Raw genomic sequence first — 23,425 nt, 5'->3', positions numbered from 1 at the left:
ATCACTTAATGCATTTCATAATGCACGTTCATATTTGCTGTTCTGTATATACTTTGAGTCAACAACAAGACATATAGGCTACTGAATTGTCTTTATCATCCGTTATTATGCCACATTAAGCGTTTTGCTGTATGGGAGGACAAGTGAAAGTTTGCGCATTGTGTTCATGGCCATCTGCTTGCCTTGTAGTACATTAAATAATAACTATATATCGAATTTGATCTTTTAATTGCACTTAATGTATCTTAATACATTAAGCCATATTAAGTGTTTATGTTTTTCTACGGGAGGAAATTGCGTTCATATTCTGCTGTTCTGTAGTCACGGATTTGCGGGTCTTGTCTTTTTCTTGCAGGACCCTGTACGTTATAGTACTAAATTAGTTTTAATCGTTTAATCACCACCACAGCTTCTTGTCTCCATTGGCAACACACATGATTTGTGTCGATTGCAAGTGACGTCGCAGGTAGCGTAGAGTGCAAGTGAAGATTGCAAGTGACATTTAGACATAATTTAGTTTATTTTTTCTTGTCTTCACCACCTGGCTACTGTTGTAAAATGTTGAGAGATTCAAACAAAAAGTAATCAATAAATAGAACAAAATAAAAAATAAAAAAAGACTGAAAGTGATGTCAATTGTGGAAGCACAAGTGTCTGAGAGTGCAAGTCTGAGAATGCAAGGCTGAGAGTGCAAGTCTGCAGCCAGACCCTTCTCAAATAAGATGCCGCTCAACATTAAATGTCATTTGTTTCAGGATTCTAGTCAAATCGAGTTATTGAAAGAGCTGATGGATTTGCAGAAAGATATGGTGGTCATGATGTTATCTCTTCTGGAGGGTGAGAGTTGTTTTTTTTCTTTCAAACATAATGGAACTAGTAAGAGACTAGCAATGGTTAATGCATCAACTGCATGTTACAGGTAATGTGGTGAATGGAACTATCGGCAAGCAGATGGTTGACACATTAGTGGAGTCCTCCAGCAATGTGGAAATGATCCTCAAGTTCTTCGACATGTTCCTCAAACTGAAGGACCTCACTACATCTGATAACTTTAAGGAGTACGACCCAGATTGCAAAGGCGTTATATCCAAGAAGGAGTTCCAGAAGTCTATGGATAGCCAAAAGCAATACACACAGTCTGAGATCGAGTTTCTCCTCTCCTGTGTGGAGGCCGATGAAAATGATATGTTCAACTACAAGGAGTTTGTGGAACGCTTCCATGAACCAGCCAAGGACATCGGCTTCAACGTGGCTGTGCTTCTTACTAACCTTTCAGAACACATGCCTCACGACTCACGCTTGTCCACCTTCTTAGACCTGGCTGAAAGCGTTCTCAGTTACTTTGAGCCATACCTGGGCCGTATTGAGATCATAGGGGGTGCCAAGAGGATTGAGAGGGTTTACTTTGAGATCAGCGAGTCTAGCAGAACCCAATGGGAAAAGCCTCAGGTCAAAGAGTCCAAACGGCAATTCATCTTCGATGTGGTCAACGAAGGCGGTGAGAGTGAGAAGATGGAGTTATTTGTGAACTTCTGTGAGGACACCATCTTTGAGATGCAGTTGGCCTCTCAGATCTCTGAGCCAGACGCCGCAGAACGACCCGAGGAGGACGAAGACGAGGAGTTGCATAGTCTGCTTGAAGGATTGTCTGAGAAGGAAGACTCATCTCTTGAGTCCGCCTCGGCCTTCACTGCAGCCTGCGCTTCTGTGAAGAAGAGCATGTCTAATTTCCGTAAAATGCTGACGTTTAAGAGTATGAGGAAACAGTTGAAAAAATTCAGGAAACTTACCATCAGGGAAATGATCACAGGGTTCTTCTCCTTCTTCTGGATGCTCTTCACTGGGTTCTTCAAAGGCATTTTCGCCATCATCTTCGGGTTCTTTCATATTATTTGGTCCTCCATGTTTGGAGGGGGTCTTGTGGAGGGTGCTAAAAACATGAAAGTGACAGATATCTTGGGTAACATGCCTGATCCAACACAGTTTGGGATCCATGGTGATGTAATGGAAGCAGAAAAATCAGAGAGCAGCGAATTGGTGGTGTCTGCAGATATGGTGCAGATGACTGGTGCTGGTGCTGAGAAGCTGGAAACGGATATGATCATGGATCTACTTAATCCAGCTGTGAAGAAGGAGGGGAAGCATGTGGCAGAACTTGGTCTGGGTGATGTCTGTGAGGTCCTGACAGAGTCTAGCTCCCCTGTTGAGAAAAAGAAGAGCCAGGTATCTACGTACCTTAGTCTGCGTAGACGCCATATTGAATTTAATGTGAATGAAAATGAGGCCTAGACTTGCAGTTTTTACAATGGCATTTAAGGCCCTAGATCACATGTAATTTTCACAACTAATACAATTATTTTATGAAGTATTTGTGAAAGTGAACTAAAAGTTGTTTTGAAAAGATGTTTCATCATGTTTTAATTGAACACCCTGTATATCTATCGCCTAGAGCCTTGTTTTCATCTCCCTTAAAACATAAATATAATGCTTTCCTCTCTAAGTAATATTATTCTAGTATTTGAATCAAACACGTGACAAAGTATATTGTTTTTTACTACACAGAAAGTAGCAGCAGAGAAGCCAGAATCCGAGCCAGAGAAAGCTGAGTAAGTTGGCTATTTAGATGTTGTCGGATCATTTCTTGATCAAAATGTTCTGACATTTCAGTGTTTTTTAGCACTGAGAATCAAGAGAAAGAAGACAAGGCTAAAGAGGAAACTCCTGAGGAACCAGCAGCAGCAAAACCAGCTCCAAAAGCCAAACGTGGCTCAGCAAAGGAAGAAGCTCCAGCATTTATGGCCAGCTTCTTTGCAGGGCTTGAAGTCTACAAAGCCAAAATGCTGGTAAGAAAAGCTTCAGTCACATTTTTAATTAAACTTTGTCCCACAGGAAATTTTGTTTGAGTGGCAACGATGAAACATTAACATTTCTCTCTTCCTCTGTAGAACTACCTGGCTCGCAATTTCTACAACCTTCGTCTTCTGGCCTTGTTTGTGGTCTTCGCCATTAACTTCATCCTGCTCTTCTACAAGGTGTTTTGCAGATAACTTTAAATGTGCTAATGAACGTGAAGTCGACATTGAATGAATGAATAATCACCTATTTGGTCATTTGCATAGTTGCTCTCTAACACTTTTGAATATTGCTGCTCTCTAAAGGTGACTGGAGAATTCGATGATGAGGAAGAGGAGGGATCCTGGGGTGGTGAAGAGGAGGAAGGTGATGAAGATGATGAAGGAATGGAATACTTCATTCTTCAGGAGAACACTGGCTACATGGCACCCACATTGACGTTCTTGGCTGTACTGCACACGATCATCTCCTTACTCTGTGTTGTTGGATATTACTGCCTTAAGGTTTATACTGATTGCTCTCATTTGATTACATTCATCAGGATTAAGAATATTTCAAAGCCAGATTCTGCACAACCGTGTTTATGTATTCTTGTTTTCTCCTCGCTGTAGGTTCCTTTAGTTGTGTTCAAGCGGGAGAAGGAGATCGCCAGGAAGCTTGAGTTTGATGGCTTGTATATTACCGAGCAGCCGTCTGATGATGACATCAAAGGACAGTGGGATCGTTTGGTCATTGCAACTCCGTAAGAAACACTTTAGACATTCTTTCATTCAGTCCCTTACGCTACATTTACATTACAGTGTCAATTTCAGATATTATTATATTTATTTAATATAGCACTCAACAGTTCTATATAGTAACAATAAGTGTACTCCACATACGTCAGCACAACAAGTAGCATCACATAATTACACATTATACTACTGTTCAAAAGTTTGGAGTCTGTAAGATTTTCTTTTTCTTTTCTTTTTTTGAAGTTATGTTTTTGGCCTTTTTATGCCTTTATTGGATATGACCGTAAAGATCAGCCAGGAAAGCATGGGAATGCAACCCGGGTCGACGGAAACATTTCTTATTATTATCAATGTTCAAAACAGTTGTGCTGCTTACTATTTTTGTGGAAACCATGACACATTTTTTTATTTATTTTATTATTCTGTAATGAACAGAAAGTTCAAAAGAACAGAAATCTTTTGTAACATTATACATTTAATGTCACTATTGTTCAGTTTAATGTGTCCTTGATGAATAAAAGTATTAATTTCTTTTAAATACTTTTACAAATAATTGTGTATGTACATTGACATGAAATATAAGTTAATATGCTGCACTAAATGTTTTTCATAAAATGGACAATGGTCAAATTATCAACAGAAACATTTTACTTTTCAGTCAAACATACACACGGCAAAATTATTTTAAACTGAATTTTTAAAACCTTTTAAAAGTATCATTCATATCAATTGAGAAACTACAATGAGTATTTGTACATTTATAAATTGTGATTGTCACACTACAGGACCATTTCAAAAGAAATAGTGAAGACAAACATGATTCAAAAAGGAAATACTGAAAGTTAATTGTCACCAGTTACAGGACCCAATATGTACACTTTTCTTTTGATTGATTTCAATATCAGTTTTAACTACCCATTGGTATAACATATTCTTTGTAATTCATGAAGTAATTGATAAATCAATCCATCAGTTCTTCAGAGCATGAGTACTTACAAACTTCCATACCTGTCTTTCAGGTCCTTCCCTAACAATTACTGGGACAAATTTATTAAGAGGAAGGTAAGCAGAATCACACACAACTTGATGGTGCTTGTATTCATTGGACTGTCTGCATATCCAATTTCCACTGTCCTCTGTAGGTCATCAATAAATATGGTGACTTGTACGGGGCCGAGCGCATAGCTGAACTCCTGGGTCTGGATAAGAGTGCTCTGGACTTTGATCCCACTGAAGAGGCCGTGGTGAAGGAGGCCTCCCTGCTGTCCTGGTGAGCTGACGGGACATGAAAACATTTGGTTTGAAAGAGCATTAAAGCATTCAGTCATGTTTTGGTTTCAACTGCAGGTTGAGCTCAATTGATACCAAGTACCACATCTGGAAAATGGGGGTGGTGCTGACGGACAACGTGAGTATGGCTCAGATTTGAAAACATAAAGAGGAATATCCTGTATCAGGACAATAACGTTTTGTCTTTCATCTCTAGTCTTACCTCTACCTGATCTGGTACACCACCATGTCTATTCTGGGACATTACAATAACTTCTTCTTTGCCGCTCATTTGCTGGACATTGCCATGGGTGTCAAGACACTGAGGACCATCCTCTCTTCTGTGACTCACAATGGCAAACAGGTAAGTCTCCTCCAGCAGAGGGTGACTGTAGTACAGCTTCACACCAAGATACTTCTGATCTGATGATGAGAGTATCTTCTTCATCTGAACAGCTGGTATTGACTGTGGGCCTCCTGGCGGTTGTGGTCTACCTGTACACCGTGGTGGCTTTTAACTTCTTCCGCAAGTTCTACAACAAAAGCGAGGATGAGGACGCACCTGACATGAAATGTGATGATATGATGACTGTGAGTTTAGCATTTCATTTTGAAAAGATCCTTGAAGGACATTTACCATGTTGTTTTCCATCTGGCTGATCTGGAAGTCACCTTTGACTTATACTGACTATTGGTGTGGATGCATTAATGCAGGAATTAATAATTTATTCAGTAAGATAATGTTGTCAGGTCATATCAAGTTTTTTTATTCAAATATATCAAATGCTTAGGTGACCTAAATGCGAAAAATTCATTTAATGAGAAAAATACCATTGATTTCTTCTTAACACTTTTAAAAAGAAATGGGAAAATTTATAAGAGTATAAAATATTAAGAGTGCCTTTAAAGCTTGATTTTTAAATTTTTACTTTTATATTTCATTGTTTAATATACATATGTATTATGTTCAAACGTTTGGGGTCAGTAAGATTTTTTTGAAAGAAATTCATCATTTTATTCAGCAACGGTGCATTAAATTGATCAAAAGTGACAGTAAGTATCTGATGAATAAAATGTATCATAGTTTTTTTTTGTTTTTTTTACAAAAGTATTAAGCAGCACAACTGTTTTCAAAATTGATATTGAATAATAAAAATTGTTACTTGATCAAATCGTCATATCAGAATGATTTCTGGAGTAATGGCTGCTGAAAATTCATCGTTGCAATCACAGAAATAAATGACATTGAAAATTTATTACAATTTAAATTGTAGTAATATTTCACAATAGTATCAATATCTTTTTACTGTATTTTTGAATAAATAAAAGCATTCTACAAACCTCAAACCTTTGAACAGTATTGTGTATGTAATGTCCAAACTGCTTTGCTAGATCATTAAAAACTAAAGCGAATCCCATGACTCCTCAGTGCTACCTGTTCCACATGTACGTGGGTGTGAGAGCTGGCGGTGGCATCGGTGATGAAATCGTGGACCCTGCAGGCGACCCGTCTGAGCTCTACCGCATTCTGTTTGACATCACCTTCTTCTTCTTCGTCATCGTCATCCTGCTGGCCATCATTCAGGGTACTGCTTTATAAGCCACACTGATCTTAAATAGCAACAAAACTACCCCAACCCATCATAGTCTCACAGTCACTACTGTGAACATTCAGAACACCAACATAATGCTGAATGCTTTCATTTTCAAACCAGGTTTGATCATTGATGCCTTCGGTGAGTTGAGAGACCAGCAGGAGCAGGTGAAAGAAGACATGGAGGTGAGCGCTGTCACATGTCCTCCTTGTAAGGTCTAAAAAGAGCACAGTCTGTTATTATTTTAACTTTTTTTTTATCCTTGGTGTAGACAAAATGCTTCATCTGTGGAATCGGGAATGACTATTTTGACACAACCCCGCATGGCTTTGAGACCCATACCTTACAAGAGCACAATCTGGCCAACTATTTGTGAGTAAACACTGTATATGACATCCGATATGCAAAGTAAGACCAACTTTGCATTGTTATAATGCTTCCTTTATCGACTAAACACATCTGAATATTCAAATATTCCTTTCTAACAGATTCTTCCTGATGTATCTTATCAACAAAGATGAGACTGAATACACTGGTCAGGTAATCTATTAATCCAATTAAAACTAGTGCCTTATTTATAAAATCAATATACACTACCTTTCAAAATGTTTGGGTCGGTAAGATTTTTTAAATATTTCTGAAAGTATTCTCTTGAGCTCACCAAGGCTGCATTTATTTGAGCAAAAATACAGTTAAACTGTAATAATGTGAAATATAAATACCACTCAAAATAACTTTTCTATTTATATAGATTTAAAATGTAATTTACAGTTCTGCTCATATGATTATATATGCAGAATATGCAAAATGTTAATAACAAAATAAGAGGGATCATGAAAATGCCATGTTATTTTTTATTTAACAAGGTTTTTCATATAACAGATGTTTACATACACTCCACAACACAAAATAACTGAAATTATAAAAATGGCTCAAAAGTTTACATACCCTTGAATCTTAATACTGTTTCATTACCTGGATGGTCCACAACTTTTTCAGTTAATGATGAGCTTATTCAGGACAGCACTAAAAAAAATGGAATTTTCATGATCCATCTTATTTTGTTAAAATTATTAGCATTTTTACACATTCTGCAAGGTGTATGTAAACTTATGATTCAAACTGTATTTCTATGGTAAAACTGAATGTTCAGCAGCCATTACTCCAGTCTTTAGTCTCACATAATCCTTCAGAAGTTATTGTGATTTGGTGCTCTAGAAACATTTCCTAATATTAATGTTGAAAACATTCCTTGATATTTCTGTGGAAAGATTTTTTTCTTAAGATTCCTTTATGAATAGAATTCAAAATAACAGCATTTATTTAAAATATAAGTTTTTTGGTCAAATTATAAATGTCTTTACTCTCATGTTCAATGGATTTAATGCATCCTTGCTAAATTAAAATATTAATTTCTTTAGAAAAATGTGTGATCCCAGACTTGTGAATTGTAGTGTATACTATTATTGTATATTATTATATTTAATAAATGATATCTTCTAATTGTTCTTTTATTCCAGGAGTCGTATGTTTGGAAGATGTATCAGGAGAGATGCTGGGATTTCTTCCCTGCTGGAGACTGTTTCCGGAAGCAATACGAGGACCAGCTGGGCTAGAGGACATGTTGTCCTCAGTCCTAATATGAGAGAACCTATATGAGCTCCTAATATCCACATGGATTTTAGGACCTTGTACAGGTTGGACACAACATCCTAAACTATCTCTCATCATACTCTGCTCACTAATTCATCCAATCAAAACAACCTCAATCGTTTCTACACCAGAAATGACAGCGACATACTGAGAACTCATTGTGATCGAGCCAAAAATGTGAACTCAAGTGCAACACTGAGAAAAAAAACAACAAAAACATGTAGCACACATTGCCAAATAAAGACACAAAGCCACGTTTGATTAAAAAACGTGGGAAAATGCCTTATTTGCTTAACTCACAAATGCACACAAACTTGTGAGATATGTTAACGTGTATGTTTTTTGATGTTGAATGAACGTCTGCACAAATATGCACCAGAATACCTTCTTAGGATTCAATGAGTGCCAAACACACTTTTTAAAACACACGATTTAAAAACTAAGACTATGAAGAATGTGCAATGCCGTTAAGGACAGTAACCTGACTGGTGGAATGAGCAATATAACGATCCTATAACTGCTTCAGTCCACTAGCTGTTTCTCATACAGAAAAGTGCCTTATGACAAGAGACTATGCAAACATTTTGTTCCTGCTCGTTGCTATTTGCAGTTTAGTTTAGACTATCACTGACTGTCTCACCTGGGTTAGTAGTTTTGTAGCTTTAATTGACGTTTGCTCACAAGTAACCATTACACTGCTTTTTTAATGTTTGGTTAAGGTTAAATAACTGAAATCGTGTGTGCCTGATCATTTATGAAGTACTAGTAATGGGAATCTACATTCGAGGACAAAAACAATTACATTTATTGAACAGAAGTCAATACACTAAACTGCTATTGTATGGCCATTTGTATGTATGTAGTGGCTTTGGTGATTTGCATTTGTTTTGAGCAGGGGGAATGAAAATAAAGTAGCTATTGCAATAAATCCAAGCTGGTCATAACTGCTTTTAATCAGAGTCAAGTGATGAAAGAGAATATGATGGGTCTGAAATGCTGTGTTACACACTTTTTTTTTAGTCAAGTCTGCTTTATTGTCAATTCTTCCACATCCTGTTGTTGTTGTTGGAGCTGGGAGGGATGTATACAGCAACGAGCAGTATGGCTGTATATTCCCTCGGTAGATAGAACGGCCGGCACTTAATACTTCGATGAAGCATTTTATATTCCACATGACTGAATTAGTCTTGGCTATTACACTTAATGAAGTGTGGCGGTATGATATTCACGTCCGCACAGAAGTAACGCTATGTCAGCTTCTCTGGGATCAGGAGATCATGCTGTCCAGCCAGTCCTCCAGATCCTCCTCTGTCACTTCCTGCCTCGTAAGTTTAGCTTCACTTTCCACTTCTGGCTTCGTTTCTTTCATATCAACCATTTGATCTTTTCTCTCTTCTTCTCTTGAACCTGTTGAGGTGATAAAATCACATTTTTACATCAGAAACTACTTTGAAACTTCACTTGCAAAAGCTACAGGATTGATATAGAATCTAGAATCAAGCTAACTTTTTAAACAAGTAGTTAGCTTTGCTACAAAGCACTATCAGAACGTACCTAAATACACTGAAGTATTTAAGGATTACATTTAAATATACTTTCATTCTGCAATTATAGCATTTATTTGGAATTTTACTATATATATAAATAATATATATTTTATATAAATATGCTGAATTTTCAGTCTTCGGTGTCACATGATCCTTCAGAAATTATTATTCCAATATGCTGATTTGGTGCTCAAGAAACATTTCTTCTCAATGTTGAAAACAGTTTCGCTGCTTCATTTGTGGAAATCTTGATAGTGTGAGTTTTTTTGAATAGAAGGTTTAGCATTTATTTGAAATTCTTTTAACAATGTAAAAGTCGTTACTTTTAATTAAGATAATGTGTCATTGTGTAATAAAAGTATAAATTTCTTAAAAAAAAAAAAAAAACTTACTGACCCCAAACTTCTGAATGGTAGTGTAATTATTTACAAACGGTGACAAAAAACAGCATTCAACTCCATACTTAAAGAAGCAGTGATTCAAATGATTCAGTAATTCAGATTGATCAGTGAATCGATTTACATCAGCTGTCTCACTTAAATGAGTCTGATTTCCAAAAACTACTTGTGTAGCTTATTATTGGAAGTTACGACTAATACTAATTTTAGTTAGTTAAACTACACGCCGACACTGTTTAACAAAAAAAAAAGAACAAACATATACCGACCTTGTGTTGGGCTGTTTAGCGCATCGTCTGTTGTAGCGTGGGATTCGACTGAAGTAATTTCTGTGATGGGTTTCTGCAAGTCGAGGAGAAGGTCGAGCTCCTGGTCAGCATCATCTGTGGCAGGAGGGACGGCTGTGGAGACACTGAGAGACGGTGTGGTACCTGGAACAGGCTTTACACCTGCCTGAGGAGCTTTCGATCCAGCTGTTAGAGTCGAGTCGGTTCTGTGAGGCACTGTCACAGACGGAAGTTCAACGGGAGTCGTCACCTGAAACATATTAAAACACTAGCACATTCTTCACTGGTACTAGTAAGTATTTCATAGTATTCCAACAAGAAAAGCAATTGATCTACCTGCACAAGCTCAGCCTCCAGGTTCAGTCTTGTGTGCAGTGGAAGCTCTTGAAGTGACTGAGTTAAAGCTGGCAGGTCTATAAACAAAGCTGGAATCTGAAGAAATCACAATCAACCATGAGAACATACTTCCTCAAACAACAGCATTTCAATGATTGCAGTGCAAAACATGCAAGTGAGTCATAATACATAAAGGGGTCATATGCATATTGCTAAAAAGAACATTATTTGGTGTAATGAAATTTGTTTATGTGGTTTATTAACCACAGTTTTCCCATATACTGTACATTATTGTTTCTCCTCTATGCCCTGCCTTTCTGAAATGCGTAAATTTTTACAAAGTTCATCGGTCAGAAAAGCGAGGTGTGCGCTGATTGGCCAGCTATCCAGTGTGATTGGCTGAATTCCTCAAGCGTGTGAAGGAAATGTTACGCCCCTTACCATATTGTGATGGCCTTCACGACATGGCGGCGGCGGCAACAACAATACTGCAGCGAGAATAAAAGTTACGCCTTCTTTCTTTGCGTGAACATTTGGGCGGCGTTATGCAAATCTTCCCACATCGTGACGTAGATATATGTGGGCGTGTTAGAACGAGCCATTTTAGGAGGGTGTGGACAAGTCTTAACTTTTATAAAGAATATCTCTTTGGATTTGAGACTTTAGTCTTTGCAACTTTACAGATCTTCTTTATGCACCAAGAGCTTGTAACACTTCAAAGAGAAAGGAAAAATTGAAATCGCATCATATGACCCCTTTAATAACTTGTGGAATGACTGATCATGCACCTGATTTTTTGCTAGCGAGTCCACCTCCCAGTCCTTCTCATCAGAGAACCTGAACTGTGTAAACGAGTCCCCTGAAATGGATAAACGGGTAATACATTAAAAAAAGAAAAAAAAAAAAAAAATTTATATATCACTTAAGAGTTAAATCAAAGTACATTCGGTGAGTCACCAGGTAATGTATTAATTTTGCTTTGACACTTTCAGGAAGCTTAGATTCAATTCTTCATTTCAGTGAAATTACTGATGTGCCACTTTTACTAATTGTATTATTTTTTTATTTACATCATATTTTTTTATTTTACATTATGAATAAAGCCCAAATTAATGTTTATTATAAATATTTGACCGTTTATTTCTTTTATTAATATGAATTCATTATTTTATCAATATTATTAAATATGAAATATTACCATTCATCATGAATGATAATAACATTTGGTTTAATTACATTTCTAAAATCAATATTATAATATTATATATCACATTATGTACACTCTGCTGATTATCCAGCTGTAAAAAAATGCAATTGGAAATAAATACTATTTATATAAACCCTAATGCTATTTTTGTATTATTCATATACTATTACAGTATTTATTTTAAATTAGCGTTTATTTTTATATGTTCAATTTTAATTTTAATTGAAGTTTTCTTAATTATGTACTTTTGGCATTTTTATTTTCTATTTTTTATTTAAATACTTCAATTTTCATTTTAGCATTAGCAATTTTAGTACTTGAACTTTATTTTTCATTTTGGCAAGGTAAGGTTTCAAATTTCGTTTTGTTTTTTTTAATTAAATATTTGTTTTTAATTTTATTTAAGTTTTTTAATGAACAAACATTTGTAATAGTTTTCATTAACAATAACCACTGTACTATAGCTCACCTTCCTAGCCCCTGCATTGCAGTGACAAGCATTAATCATATCTATGACTTAGTTTTCAAGCCTCTTAGTTCAATCCTTAGCCAAGAAAAACAACTCTCACATCTCCATCACTGCGCACCTTCACAGCAGCAGCAGCTCAACGTGTCATCTTTTGAAGTCATTTTCACCTTGACACATGCAGCGTGAATTCTGAGGCGGCAGCAAGTTGGGACAGCTGAAGAAAGAAGCCGTAGGCCTGTCACGCACAGCTGTCCCAGTCAGAATACTCAGCGCCTCCCGCCTCAGAAACGCTCTTTCACTCGAGACACACTTGCCAACTGCAGTTGGCCAAACCGACACGGATGATACAGAGCAGGGTCTCAAGGTCAAGAGGAGCGATCCTTCTTCAAAAGAGCACTTCAGAAGCATTCTGCCACTTCATATAATGTGTTAAAAAGATGAACTGCTGCAACTAAAAACAACAACATGCTACTCTTAAAGTTTTTGTCTATCTAGCATCCCACTGACGTCACAGGAAACAAGATTCCTGCTAAAGCTGAGCACGCTGCCAAGTACACAGTGCTTGATGTCATCAGTGTAGAAACGCTGCGGACAGGAGATGCCATCCAGGCAATTTCATCATGTTTCCTTCACTGGCAGTGACAGCGCCATGGAAACTGCTGCCATAACAATAAGCAAAGGTCCTGTCAGCATGTGCAACGAGGGGCAGCCGAGCTTTAGCGGAGCAAGTAGTGTGGCTAGTGAGTATAACAAACCAGCTGCATGTGACATACTGCTGTGCTGCATTACTATCACAAGTATAGTATACTATCATATCATATAGTATACTATCATATCATAAATACATTGTTTGTACAAGTGCATGAATAAATAAAAAAATGATCATATGGACACTGTTTAGTAGGGATTCAAAAATATAATGTGTTGGATCAAGGGCCAATGATTATTTTTATGTTATGTCTGATAAACAATATAATTGAGTATTATTACAGATGAAGGAACGCAGATATGCAGTACTTACAGTATGACTGCAGGCATATTTCCTCTTTCATACAAAAGTTGAGTAAAATTAATGCTCCTGTGCATAATGGTCAAATACTTTCTCTCAGTTTAACATGCGGAGACTATAATTAATTAAAACCAATTTATTCAATTATTTACTCACCTCTGCAGGATCATTCTGGGTCATATTTCACTCCAAAATCAAAAGTGAATGAAAAATGCTGTGAATCATCATTAAGCATAATGAGAATTACAAACAAACGTTGATTCAATCATAATGAATCAATTTATTCATTAAAATTAAAATAAAACAAGTCTACAGTTTAAATATATAAATCAATATATATTTTTAAATTTGTAAAAATGTTTTTTATTTAAAAAAAAGTTCATAAATAATTTTTTAACCTGTAATTTAATAAATATATTAGATGTAACAAACTATATGTGACCCAGGACCACAAAACCAGTCATAAGGGTCAATTTTTATGAAATTGGGATTTATACATCTAAAAGCTGAATAAATAAGCTTTCCATTGATGTATGGTTTGTTAGGATAGGACAATATTTGGTCGAGATACAACTATTTAAAAAATCTGGAATCTGAAGATGCAAAAAATAAATAAAATAAAAATAAAAATACTGGGAAAATCGCTTTAAAGTTGTCCAAATGAAGTCCTAAGCAATGCATATTACTAATCAAAAATTAAGTTTTGATATATTTATGGTAGGATATTTACGGTAGGAAATTTACAAAATATCTTCATGGAACATGATCCTTACTTAATATCCTAATGATTTTTGCCATAAAAAAAAACCTGTGCGACTTAAGAAGGTTTTGTGGCCCAGGGTCACATAATAAAAAAAAAGTACTGTACAGTGGCCCGGTAGTGCACAACACAAAAAAATCTCCACAACACAATGGAAACAAGTTGCAACACAACGGAAACAAGTCGCAGTACAACGAAATTAGCACAAAACAACAGGAAACAAGGCGCAACACATGAAATCAGTGCAGCACAATGGAAGCAAGTCGCAAAACAATGGAAACAAGCCACAATACAATGGAAACAAGTTGTAACACAACAGAAACAAGCCGCAACACAACAAAATTAGGACAAAACAATGGAAACAAGCCGCAACACAAAAAAAAAAAAAATAGCACAAAAAAACAACAGAAACAAGTTGCATCACAACAGAAAAAATCAAAACAATTAAATTTACACAAAACAACGGAAACAAACCACAACACAATGGAATTAGCACAACACAACAGAAACAAGTTGCAACACAATGGAAACAAGCCACAACACAACGAAATTCACACAAAAGTAGAAACAGGCCGCAACACAAAGGAAACAAGTCGCAACACAACAGAAAGAAGCCACAACACAACGTTAGTTGTGTTAAATTAAATTAGTACAACCTAATTAGTCCTATGTGTTGTGGCGATTTCATTGTGTTGTGCACTACTGGGCCACCGTAGTCACTGGCCAATTCTTTATCTTAATCCATATTGCAAATTATTTTACTTTTATAAAAATTGAAATTGTTTAAATTTTAAATAGTTTATAAAATGATACATAGTTTAAATGTTACATTTAAAAATATTGAATCATTTTTTTCATTGTTTAACTTAAGTAGCTATTTTCAAACATGAATTAAATAAGCTGAATTCAGTTCATCACAAACAATAAGCAATAAATAGGCCACCTCACACAAAACTAGTGTACGATATTGTATAGTGCACAGATGGCTTGAAGCTGCTTCCAATGCTGGCCTATTCAAAAAAATTAATTGGTCGATATTGACAATGTGCATCCCTACTTTTTACACAACCTAATAGCAAATATGCAATAAACAGGTAAAAATGGCTGATGTGAACGAAACATAAGCGTACAGTAGCATCTCTGGTGCAGTGCTGGCATAATGTCAGTGTGGCAGATGTGTCTCTCTGCAGGCTGGCGTCCTCTGAATGAGGGAGAGTAGCGGCTCAGGAAGCAGCGCTACAAGTACAGGTCATTTCCTCCCAGAGAGTGGCATCATGTATGCAGCCTGCCAACCCAAATCTGGCCACCGTTCTTTGCTTTTTCAAGGGCCCTATAAAACACTGACACCAGGACCATGGAATGCTGTGGACCTACAAGCCCAACAGTATTAAAAAGAGCACAGGCCATCCACTGCTAGTCGTTAAATGCCACTTAATGCAGGGAGGCTACAGCCCTTTGGAAGAAGCTGCTAATTTGCATTGTCGTCACGGCTCTTGAGCAAATCATTGCTAAGCCAATTAACACAAAGCAAGTCCATAACGAACTGAACCATCAAAATAAATCAGTCTGTGATGATTGCAATTAAAATATTTCAAGCTGAAAATTCCAAACAATAAGACGGTTATTTACTATACGTCTCAACACCACTGCCATGCAGAACACCAACAGTTTCCTATTAGTGTCTAGACTTGAAAGGAAAGACTGTGCAGTTCACACACATGGTTCATTTGAAAACACATCTTTAAATATGACATTTGTGAGAAATATGTGAAAATGTTTTCCTTCAAATCATTAAAAGTCTAAGCTCTGCTTTCGTTTCTGATCAGTTAGTGGGATACTGAACAAACTGTTGTGTAACCATCAAATCATTATGTTTATAAAGTGGTCTGAGCTTCCTAAACCAGAAACGGAGGTAAAAACAGATAAATCGCAGTTGAACTGACTGGAACTAGAGCCTGTTAATCATATGGCATCAACGAGGCATAAAGAACAATTCAACTATCATTTTGAAATTGTGAAAGTTGATGTTGAATCAGTGATCAACGAGTCTCACGAGAGATGAGTTTTCCACTCTCACAGACACTCAATAGCTTCTCAACAGATGAGTGCCTAATGCTCTATATTAATCTATTTTAATGCATTACTTCCCTATTTATTTGTGGACCCACCTCCCCATATGTTACTATAGTCCTGGCCCTCCCCATGCAGTAATGGGTATGAGAGCAGGGCTTCGGTGTGATTCAAAAGCACATCTCTTCTCAGGAGACCAGCATCTGACCTTGAGGTGTGAAACGGCATCCGAGTCATAATGACACAACCCCCGCAATGAACGAAAGGCTGTGAAAGGGCATCTCATATGCCCATGCAGAGATAAGCCACCAGGCCCTCTGAGTCTGCGCCTGCTCCTGCACCATGTTATTCAGAGTCCTTTTCTGAATCCAACCTGACCTACATTACAAGGGCAGCAGTATTCTCCTTTCATGTTTACATTTTTATCTAAGCATAAAAGCCACTCAAAGTTACATCACAACTCTCAATGTGTCTGTGTGTGCACTTTCTACAAGTGGGGTCTGTGTTGCAGCTGGGTCACTGGGCTGAACTGATCATCAGGTTAGCAGACAGCTGTGGCTCATCTTAATAGAGATTTAGAAGAGTAATTTATTTCCATAGAGATGAATCAACCACTCAATGCGCTACTCTTGATCAAAGGAGGTGATTTCCCAATGATGAACACAGAGAAAACATCTCAACAAGGAGAAGCACCTTCAGAAACAACTATGGGAAAATGCATTTCAACAACAAGAGGAGGAAAATATTATAGAAATTATAATATTATAAATATAATATTCTGAAAATTTTCTGTGTAGTAAGGGGGGGGGGGTCCTAAAACAGTACAAAAATGATACAAAATAAAAAAATAAAAAAAGTGAGCAAAGTCAGTAAGTTTTAGCCTAATGCAATAACCAACTAGGATTTTTGGGAAAATGTAAATCCTCTTCAGCTCAAAATTACACGAGGGTAAAATAATACATTTATTTAGTTACTTAGAATAATATTTCTATATTGTTTTTATTTAAAAAAAAAATGTAATACCTTTTAAACACAATTTATGCCCTATTTTATTTTTATTTTATTTTTTTATTTTATGTACTTTTTGATTATTTTTATTCACATATTTATACCACTTAGAATTACCATTGTGTATCAAATGCGTTATATAAAAAAAACTTGCCATTAATAATTGTATTACTAATAAAATATATATATTTTTTTTTTATAATAAATTTGTTGTAAACATTTAATATAGACTTTATGACTGTGACATGATAACATGTTTTGGACATGTTTTGGATCATTCAAAACCAAAATACATATGTTGGACTGCAATCAATTTCAAGACAGATCTAAGTGAGTGTACCAAATACATGGCATACAAAAATATCTTGAAAGATTTCTCTTTCATCTGTTATGATAGACTTCCCAATCTAGAACTCAAATTACAGAGGAATAAACTGAGGCATTTCAATGACAACGCCCATTAAAAACATCCACTTCCAACCAAATACCAAAGGACTTCATGCCCCAAATATCAACACAACCCCAATAATGCATCTCTGGGCAAACATGAACTCGAAGGGACAATCAGGGGACCATTTCCTGGCAGCATTATAAAACAGGTTCATTGGGGACATAATATTAGACCATTCAGGCTATTTATAACTAAAAGCTATCATTACACAACCATATTCATGCAAAAGTGTTACTTGAACCTTTAACCTGTAAATATGATCTGAAAAAACCTGCCACATTTCAGTGATGTTACAAAAGGGAACAATCGTCTCTCTACCACAGGAAACTAAAAGGAGTAAGTTATGGTGGACAGATGAAACTTACAAAAGGAGTAAGTTATGGTGGACAGATGAAAAGATAGGGAAAGCCAATATGGAAATTATTAGAAACAAGTGGCCTCTGTTGCACTTCCCAACATTCATAAAGGTGTCTGAAGGATACAAAATGGTTTAAAATAATGAGCCTCATGCAAATTGCACAGGTGTTATGGTAACAACAGTAGAGAGAAGAGAGCGAGTGAAGAGAGACACAGTCATTAACACAGTAGTTGTTGCTGTTACACATTATTGCAGAGATGACATTCTGATACTCTGTGTGGGTGCAAACACACACCCCCGCATCATAATTACTGTCCAATGCTTGATGCAGGGGACTATAGTCACAGTATGTGCGTGATCAAAAACACTGGCACACAGCGCAGGTGCGGAGCATTTAAGGGAAGATAGATCCAGTGTTCTTTCAGAAACACCAGTTCTGGAAAAAAAAAAAAACAGGATTTATGTGATCATACTAAGCAGACTGAATTCAGCATGCCTTTTGAAAAAGCATAACTTCTATATGGCTTGACAAAATGCTGTAGCTACACATTTCGAGTATGATCTCTTCTGTAGCACACAGGCTTGAATCAACTAGGCTCATATTCAGAAAAAATAAGGTGTAAAATGAATATCCTAACTATTAAGGGGGGGCGATATGACCAAAACCTTATATCACAATATGAGTAATTTTATTTCACGGTAATGATATATATCAAGATATAGTTATTTTTGCTTTAAATAAAGTCTTTATGATATCAAAATTTTTGAGTCTATAGAAATTTCATAATTCTTGTCACCAGTGTCAATATCACAAAAAAATTATTCTAACCTAAATTTAAAAAAAGTAGAACAAATAAACAAGAAATGCTACATACATTGTATGAAGTAATCAAATGTACAAAAACACTGCATATTCTTCACTGTGTAAATTAAATGTATATTTCTTATTAAAGTTACAAAATTGATTTAGTCAAGAAGACTGCTGTCACTTTAAGAGCTGCCCGGATCCAATATACTGTTAGATTTGTGTTTTCTTTCTCAGCTGTTTGCTTTCAATTAAGATCTAAATTACTGTGTTTACGAGGATACTTGCAAAGACGGGCATTTTGACACATATAAGTGTGTGTATTTAACTGTTCTCTTTTGATGCTGATTGTGTTTCAACGGCTTAAAATCACTTGTTTTAAACCGCAATGCTAAAAATGCGTATAAACGATACATTTTCATGACTACATAGCACAGCAAGCGTGAGCGTGTAACCGCGATAGAGATGAAAAATCTTTACCAGTTGACAAATTTTTACTAGTTAATCGTGTCTACCGGTATATCGACCACCCTTACTACCAATCATACGAAAAGCATATTTAGCAAGTTACATTTCAATGGCTGAGTTTGTGCAAGATAAGACTGCTGCTTTCCAACAAGAGCTATAAAAACAGAGACAATCTAAAGTGCTTTGGCCCACCAGGGTGCAGTCATTTTTGGAGGGTCCAGCTGGTGAAACTGACAGTAGCAGGGCCACAGGTGGAGACCCAAGGAACTGAAATAAAGGAGAAAACGTCAAGAGGGGGGCAGTTTCCTACAGGTGCAGTGTCATTGGTAATGAATTAGCATGTCTTTCCCTCTCTGCAGGGACACAGACACACTGAAGTGCAGTCAACAGCTAAACAAGGTCATGAAATTCAGGCAACATTTAGTATCAATTCGCTTCTCTCACTGTCAAGTGTAACCCGAGTATGTGGCGTGTAGGGCTGAGTTGTGTCTGCTGGCCATCTGAGACCCAGAGGAGACATACTATGTTAAGGCAGACACACAGATGCAGGCAAACACAGCGGAGCTGTCACTGTAAATCTATGCCCTTCGTTATTAGTCCTCCTCCAGGGTATGTGATACGGCTCATATCCTCCATTATGATCTCATTATAATCAATAAACTTGGAGGCCTGGAAATCCTGCCCTACATGGCAATATCTTACATAAGCCATTTCCTGTCAACCTGACTGGACGACATGAACAAGTGATATTGTGCTGCTTCTGACAAAAGGAAAAGTGTGAAAAGAAACGACCCTGAATTGGTCGATCTGTTCTTAATCCCAGCTCAGACAACCCTTACACAAACACACCTTGCAAGGTGCTAACGCTGTCGTCAGTGTCCGGCACTCAATACAAACTTCATGTTTGTACTCTCTATTAACTGTTATCGGTTTCTTTTCTTTGATAATTCACGGCTTCCTTTGATGGCCCATGATGTAACCAATTATACCCATGCAGCTGTGAGAGCAGAATTAGAGAGATCTAACCACACTTCTATAGAGTCCAGTCATCCAGACATTTTATAGGAAAATTAATTCAGGCTCTTAAAAAAGCGATTTTTGAAATTATTTTTAAAGGAGGTTTCTTATGCTAATCAATCAATTTATTTGATAAAAAATACAGTAAATAAAGTAATATTGTGAAATTTGATTACAATTTAAAATAACCATTTTCTATTTTAATATATTTTAAAATGTAATTTATTCCTGTGATGGCAAAGCTGAATTCTCAGCAGCATTACTCCAGTCTTCAGTGTCACATGATGCTTCAGAAATCATTCAAATATGCTGCTTTACTGCTCAAGAAACCTTTCTCATTATTATCAATGTTGAAAACAAATGTAAATGTACACACTGTACATATTTACTGTCACTTTTGGATCAATTTAATACATATAAGTATTAATTTCTTTCAAAACTTTAAAACTTTTGAATGCTAGAATGAATAAAAAATTTAAAAGCACCTAAATGCTGAAATATATATATTTTTTCGTTAAAATACTTTAATATCACTTTAATACTATTATTCCAGTCCCCCACAGCAGAGTTGACTGAACCAATGGCGTAAATCTGGGGTGGGGCTATTCATCTGGCTGACCAATGGCAGATGAGATATTGCTTTTTTTTTCACTGAACCGTGAACCCAGTGGAACAGAAGCAATTTATTTCATGTTACAACCTTATCTTGAACACCAGACAATTATTCTAAAAAACTACTGGTGGAATATTTAAAAACAAAATCAATTCACTAGGAACCTCAATAGCTTGTAATATTTTACATGACCATTTTACTTTGATTTAAGCTGCAGTAGCTCCCACGGAAACACCAAAAAGTCATGAAATTACCTTCTCACGTCTGTATTTCCAGCTAACCCATCCTTTCCACCCACCTATTTGCTCGCAGCCACGCTATCTGTGTCAAAAGAGAGTAATTATTGCCTGCATTATGTTTTAGTGAGCATAATACCGCCCCTTCACACACCCCGACTGTCTACAATATGAGTATAAACGGTCTAACCTTCATCCCCTCACTTCTGCTTTGGCTCGGCCCCCCGCTCTTCTCCTCTTCCTCCTCCCATTCTTGGCGTCTGCCTGTTGTTCACTGCCCCAAATCATGACGATCATCCCAGCCCAGTGGGAATGACCTCCTCCCAGCCATTCACATCTGTGTCTGTCAGTGCATCCACAGGCAGCAGCACATACTCATCCAGAGAAACAGCAGCAGCAGCATTTCCCCATCATCCTCCACCACCGAGAGAAAAGGAGATGCTTAACAATGAATGTTAGGGACTTTAGTGTGGTTGTCACAACTTGAGCTTTTTTACTTTGATTCTTACTTAAGAAAACCATCCAAAAACAATGGAGAACAAGTTACTACTACTTTGAGGATTATATCATTAAAGATCAGGCTCATGACTGGATGAAGAAGCAGCATCTAGACACACAATTCCTGAGAGTCTACAAGAGAGGAAAAGGTTTGGGATGGGTGACAGTCTGACCAAGCCAGATCTGTAGATGGAGTTCAAGGCTGAGCGATGAAAACAGTGAGTACTGAAGACATATATCTTATATGATTGATAAAAAGACAAGGTAGTAATTTCTAGTGTCTGTCTGAATATCAGGTCAACATTATTAAAGAAAGACAACCGATATCACTGACTGACATTTTAAAGAATTCATTATGTTTCATTTTAAAGGTTTGAAAAAATTCTGTCATCATTTTCTCACCCACATGTTGTTTCAAACCCGTGGAACACAAAAGCAGGCATTCTGTTTTTTGTCCATACAAAGTAAGACAATGAGGTTTAATGTAATTTGAAAGATTTCTCATAATATCTTCTTTTATATTTAAAAAAAAAAGTCATACTGGTTTAGAATGAGATGAGGGAGAAAAAATGATGATTTTTTTCGTTTTTGGGTGATAAATAAATAAATAAATACAATAAGACATTGTTTTAATGATGCTCAGGTAAGGAGATCCCAGAGATGCACTGAACTGATTTAAATGGATAGTAAAACAGTATTTGTGAAGATGATCAACAAAACAACAAAGAAAGCCTCTACCTATGGAAACTGAAGTGTAAATTGACTAAATAAATTAATATATACAATGATCTATAATAAATATAATAAACATACACTTATGTTAGTTAATGCAATAGCTTTCATAAACAGACCATTACCAATAATTTTGCATTTATTTATCTAGGTTAATGTTTTTATGTTTATCTAGGTAAAAAAAAATAATTTACTAATAATTTAGCACTTGAGTTGTATAAATCAACATTAGTTAATGTAATGTGACTAACAAAGGCAGCAAAAATTCTCATGGTACAATGGATTAATGATAAAAAATTTAAAGGGGTCATATGATGCAATTTCAATTTTTCCTTTCTCTTTGGAGTGTTACAAGCTGTTAGTGCATAGATAAGATCCCTAAAGTTGCAAAGACTAAAGTCTCAAATCCAAAGAGATATTCTTTATAAAAGTTAAGACTTGTCCACGCCCTCTTAAAACGCCTCGTTTAAACATGCCCCCACATGTCTACGTCACGATGTGGGAAGATTTGCATAACACTGCACAAATGTTCACGCAAAGAAAGAAGGCGTAACTTTTATTCTCACTGCAGTATTGTTGTTGCCGCCGCCGCCATGTCGTGGAGATGCTGTGTTTCGTTGTGAAAGCGAAACTACTTTGTTTGGCCTTCCAAAAGAGGACACAACTAGAAATCAGTGGTTAAGTTGTATTTACAACACTGTTCCAGAACAGTTCAACCCAAATATTCAGATGTGTGCAGCGCATTTTATGGAGGACTGTTTCCTGATCCTGGGAGAGTAGACTACAATGTCGGCTGTTCTGACTCACAGTCTGTAATTACCTTTTCATATTTAAAGAATTTGCCACTGATGATTCAAACGCGAGTTTTGAGCAGTGTAGAGTAGCGCTTGTTGTTTGTCATTTCTCTGATCACAAATGCAGACATGGATTTATGTTTACGCGGCGCGATGCAACACAACTCGTAAAAAGACAGTATAAGTCATTATAATCAGTAATTATGTCCCCACTGGATGTAACAAATGCCTCGTTTATAATGGGTTTTAATGTTTTTG

The 23,425-nt window shown here is 36.4% G+C and overlaps 2 protein-coding genes across 2 annotated transcripts in view; one reads left to right on the top strand and one right to left on the bottom strand.

Moving 5' to 3' along the window:
• LOC107671773 (ryanodine receptor 3-like) overlaps positions 1–9,037 on the top strand; it is a 62,624-nt gene extending 53,587 nt beyond the window's left edge. Inside the window, exons 82-98 of the mRNA XM_016464733.1 lie at positions 756–837; positions 920–2,223; positions 2,563–2,606; positions 2,678–2,843; positions 2,946–3,032; positions 3,159–3,356; positions 3,465–3,595; positions 4,607–4,649; positions 4,730–4,857; positions 4,935–4,995; positions 5,074–5,220; positions 5,313–5,447; positions 6,286–6,442; positions 6,572–6,636; positions 6,723–6,823; positions 6,940–6,991; positions 7,972–9,037. Coding sequence (XP_016320219.1) covers positions 756–837; positions 920–2,223; positions 2,563–2,606; positions 2,678–2,843; positions 2,946–3,032; positions 3,159–3,356; positions 3,465–3,595; positions 4,607–4,649; positions 4,730–4,857; positions 4,935–4,995; positions 5,074–5,220; positions 5,313–5,447; positions 6,286–6,442; positions 6,572–6,636; positions 6,723–6,823; positions 6,940–6,991; positions 7,972–8,067 — 2,997 coding nt within the window. The 3' untranslated portion in view covers positions 8,068–9,037. The remainder of the gene's footprint in view (positions 1–755; positions 838–919; positions 2,224–2,562; positions 2,607–2,677; positions 2,844–2,945; positions 3,033–3,158; positions 3,357–3,464; positions 3,596–4,606; positions 4,650–4,729; positions 4,858–4,934; positions 4,996–5,073; positions 5,221–5,312; positions 5,448–6,285; positions 6,443–6,571; positions 6,637–6,722; positions 6,824–6,939; positions 6,992–7,971) is intronic.
• A 124-nt stretch (positions 9,038–9,161) lies between these two features.
• LOC107671777 (cell death regulator Aven-like) overlaps positions 9,162–23,425 on the bottom strand; it is a 19,236-nt gene continuing 4,972 nt past the window's right edge. Inside the window, exons 3-6 of the mRNA XM_016464742.1 lie at positions 11,461–11,531; positions 10,673–10,768; positions 10,319–10,586; positions 9,162–9,511 (exon numbers count right to left, since the gene is read on the bottom strand). Of these exons, the coding sequence (XP_016320228.1) occupies positions 9,372–9,511; positions 10,319–10,586; positions 10,673–10,768; positions 11,461–11,531 (575 nt within the window). The 3' untranslated portion in view covers positions 9,162–9,371. The remainder of the gene's footprint in view (positions 9,512–10,318; positions 10,587–10,672; positions 10,769–11,460; positions 11,532–23,425) is intronic.

The sequence above is a fragment of the Sinocyclocheilus anshuiensis genome, unplaced genomic scaffold (genome assembly GCF_001515605.1).
Source record: "Sinocyclocheilus anshuiensis isolate Anshui unplaced genomic scaffold, SAMN03320099.WGS_v1.1 scaffold148, whole genome shotgun sequence".
In the NCBI taxonomy this organism is placed as follows: domain Eukaryota; kingdom Metazoa; phylum Chordata; class Actinopteri; order Cypriniformes; family Cyprinidae; genus Sinocyclocheilus; species Sinocyclocheilus anshuiensis.
Note: the sequence above shows the minus strand (reverse complement) of the source record. Positions and strands in the feature narration are given on the sequence as shown.